Below are 2,570 nucleotides of genomic sequence, written 5' to 3' on the forward strand. Positions count from 1 at the left end.
TTACTGAAATTTGAGGCAATTGTATTTGCCTGATTTGTAAAGAGACTGTTGCCTTGTTTAAGGATTTTAACATTAGGAGACACTACGAGACTAAGCTGTTAGCTTGTTATTTTATTTATTTATTTATTTTTTAAAAAGAGGGGCAATACATATTAATGAACATTTTAACAAATGTAAATATGCTAGATTACAGCCTTGGGCTAATTTCCATCTGCAGACCCTCTGGCAGGTTGGTGTTGAACACAAATTAGTAAAAACATACAGAGACACTATTTACAGGTCATGTGACAAGGACAAAAACAGTGATCACATTATACTAGAACAAACAATGACAAGGAGAGTGGACACAGAGGACAGTATAGATGTTGCAGCATATAACAAGCTAACAGGGAGTGAGCGCGCTGAAAAAGTGAAGCAACTCCAAGCTGCTCTGGCTTCGCAACAGCGATTTTTCATGCGGGCCTGTGAGATACATGAAAATATCACGAAAGCCAGCTACGAAGTGGCTATGTTAATAGCGAAACATGGCAAACCTTTCACTGAAGGTACGTTTGTCAAAGACTGTGTCATGAAAATAGTGGAGAACATTTGCCCCGAGAAGAAGCGAGAATTTCTGAGTGTTTGCTTGGCACGCAACACTGTGGCACGAAGAGGTGAGGATATATTGTCAGACATTCACAGACAGCTGCGGGACAGAGGAGTGGATTTTGATTATTTCTCATTAGCCTGCGATGAAAGCACCAATGCATCTGACACCGCGCAACTGCTGATTTATTTACGAGGAGTCGACGACAAGATGAACGTGACAGAGGAGCTGCTGGATCTCAAAAGCCTTAAGGGTCAAACCAGAGGATTGGCTTCTGTTTGTGAAGCTGTTGATGATGTGACGCCACCATGGAGTAAAGTTTCTGGGATCATTACTGATGGTGCACCTGCCGTGGCTGGTGAGCGAAGCGGATTGTCCACACTGATCTGCAATAAAGTCAGTGAAGAAGCAGGTAACGCTGTTAAACTTGACTGTATCATTCATCAGCAGGCTCTCTGTGCCAAACATCTCAAATCTGATGATGTTATGAAACCAGTAGCAAAGACAGTCAACTGTATTCGCTCTAAAGCTCTGTACCACCGACAGTTTCAGCAGTTTCTTCACGACATCCAGGCTGAATATGGTGACGTCATTTATTACAATGATGTGAGGTGGCTAAGTCAGGGGTCTGCACTACAGCGATTTTTCTCTCTCAGAGAGGAAATTAGACAGTTTTTGGATGAGACGGGACAACCAATGGAAGAACTGTCTGATCCTGTATGGCTGGCAAATCTGGCTTTTTTGGTTGACATTACGAAACACGTGAATGCGCTGAATGTTAATCTTCAAGGAAAAGATGCAGTGGTGAGCCAGCTATACGCTCACATCAAGGCCTTTGGAACCAAACTGCAACTTTTCCAAAGACACTTGTCCCTAACAGAGCCCTGTACTGCACACTTCCCAGCTTTGAAAGACGTTATTGACAGTTTCCCAGTGGACATTAATGTTGTTACGGTTCGGCGTTGGCAGTGTATTGTTTTAGGCGTTTTGTTTTGGCGTGACTGTTATGTGCTTCCCGTTTTACTTTGAAAGTCTGTGTTATCTTAGTGTGTTCAATTTACGTGTCCCTGTCTCGTCAGTGTAAGCGTTGCCCCAGCTGTGTTTCCCTCTTGTTGTCCATTTCCTGATTGCTCCCTCTAGGTATTTAAACCCTGTGTTTCAGTATGTCATGGTCGCGATCTCCCCCCCCCCCCCCGTTGTAAATAGTTTGGCGCCTTGTGTTGTGATGTAAATAAATATCGTATTTTGCTTTAAAGAAAATAGTTGTCGATACTTTCGTTTTGGGATTATTTTTGTGGAAGCCCGTATTAGTCTTTTTTATGAGTTCGCCCTCCTTAAGAGCAGTGAGCTTGGGGGCCCTTTTTCCCTTATTTCTATTTTTCCTGAGTTGCACGCCGGTTGCCTAGGCCGGGGTGTAACAATGTCCAGATGAAGGGGTACGCAACAGCTACCGCGTCTCTTTCTGGAGAATTTAACAAACACTTTCAGGACTTTGCAGCTATTGAAAAAGACATGCTGCTTTTCTCATCGCCCTTCTCCGTGGACCCTAATGATGCTCCTCCACAGCTTCAGCTGGAGCTCATTGAGCTGCAGTGTGACGATGAGTGGAAAACACCGGCAGTGTTCTCTTGTTGACTTTTATCAGCAGCTAGACAAAGACAGGTTTCCTGAAGTGCGATCTCTTGCTAAGAAAATGCTGAGCTTATTTGGTTCCACATATTTGTGTGAGCAAACATTCTCTGTCATGAACTTAAACAAGAACCGATTGAGATCAAGGATGAGTGACTCCCACTTGCGTGATATTTTACACATCTCAACCACTGCCCTCAAACCAGACCTAATTGCTTTACTAAAATCTAGATCCCAGTATCACCCCTCTCATTAGTCCAGGGATGTCCAAATTCTGTACTGGAGAGCTGCTATGCATGTTTTAGTTCTTTCTGGTTTAGCACAGTTGAATCAAATGAAGAGCAGGCCTCCAGGA

At 43.5% G+C, this 2,570-nt stretch overlaps 1 protein-coding gene across 1 annotated transcript; it reads left to right on the top strand.

Annotated features, from left to right (window-relative positions):
• Positions 1-328: 328 nt before the first annotated feature.
• LOC146667288 (general transcription factor II-I repeat domain-containing protein 2) lies at positions 329-2,221 on the top strand. The gene is made up of 2 exons (XM_085408376.1): positions 329-1,540; positions 2,075-2,221. The coding sequence occupies exons 1-2, from the start codon at positions 329-331 to the stop codon at positions 2,219-2,221; spliced, it is 1,359 nt and encodes a 452-aa protein (XP_085264502.1).
• Positions 2,222-2,570: the final 349 nt, after the last annotated feature.

The sequence above is a fragment of the Rhamphochromis longiceps genome, linkage group LG6, assembly GCF_057381845.1.
Source record: "Rhamphochromis longiceps isolate RC_006_pf linkage group LG6, R_longiceps_female_GT1.1, whole genome shotgun sequence".
Lineage (NCBI taxonomy): Eukaryota > Metazoa > Chordata > Actinopteri > Cichliformes > Cichlidae > Rhamphochromis > Rhamphochromis longiceps.

Bases quoted from the DNA above. Each gene is read 5' to 3' on its own strand.
- LOC146667288 (XM_085408376.1), top strand. From the start codon at position 329: ATGACAAGGAGAGTGGACACAGAGGACAGTATAGATGTTGCAGCATAT. The intron at 1,541-2,074 runs GTTCGGCGTTGG...AAACACTTTCAG, and splicing joins TGGACATTAATGTTGTTACG to GACTTTGCAGCTATTGAAAA.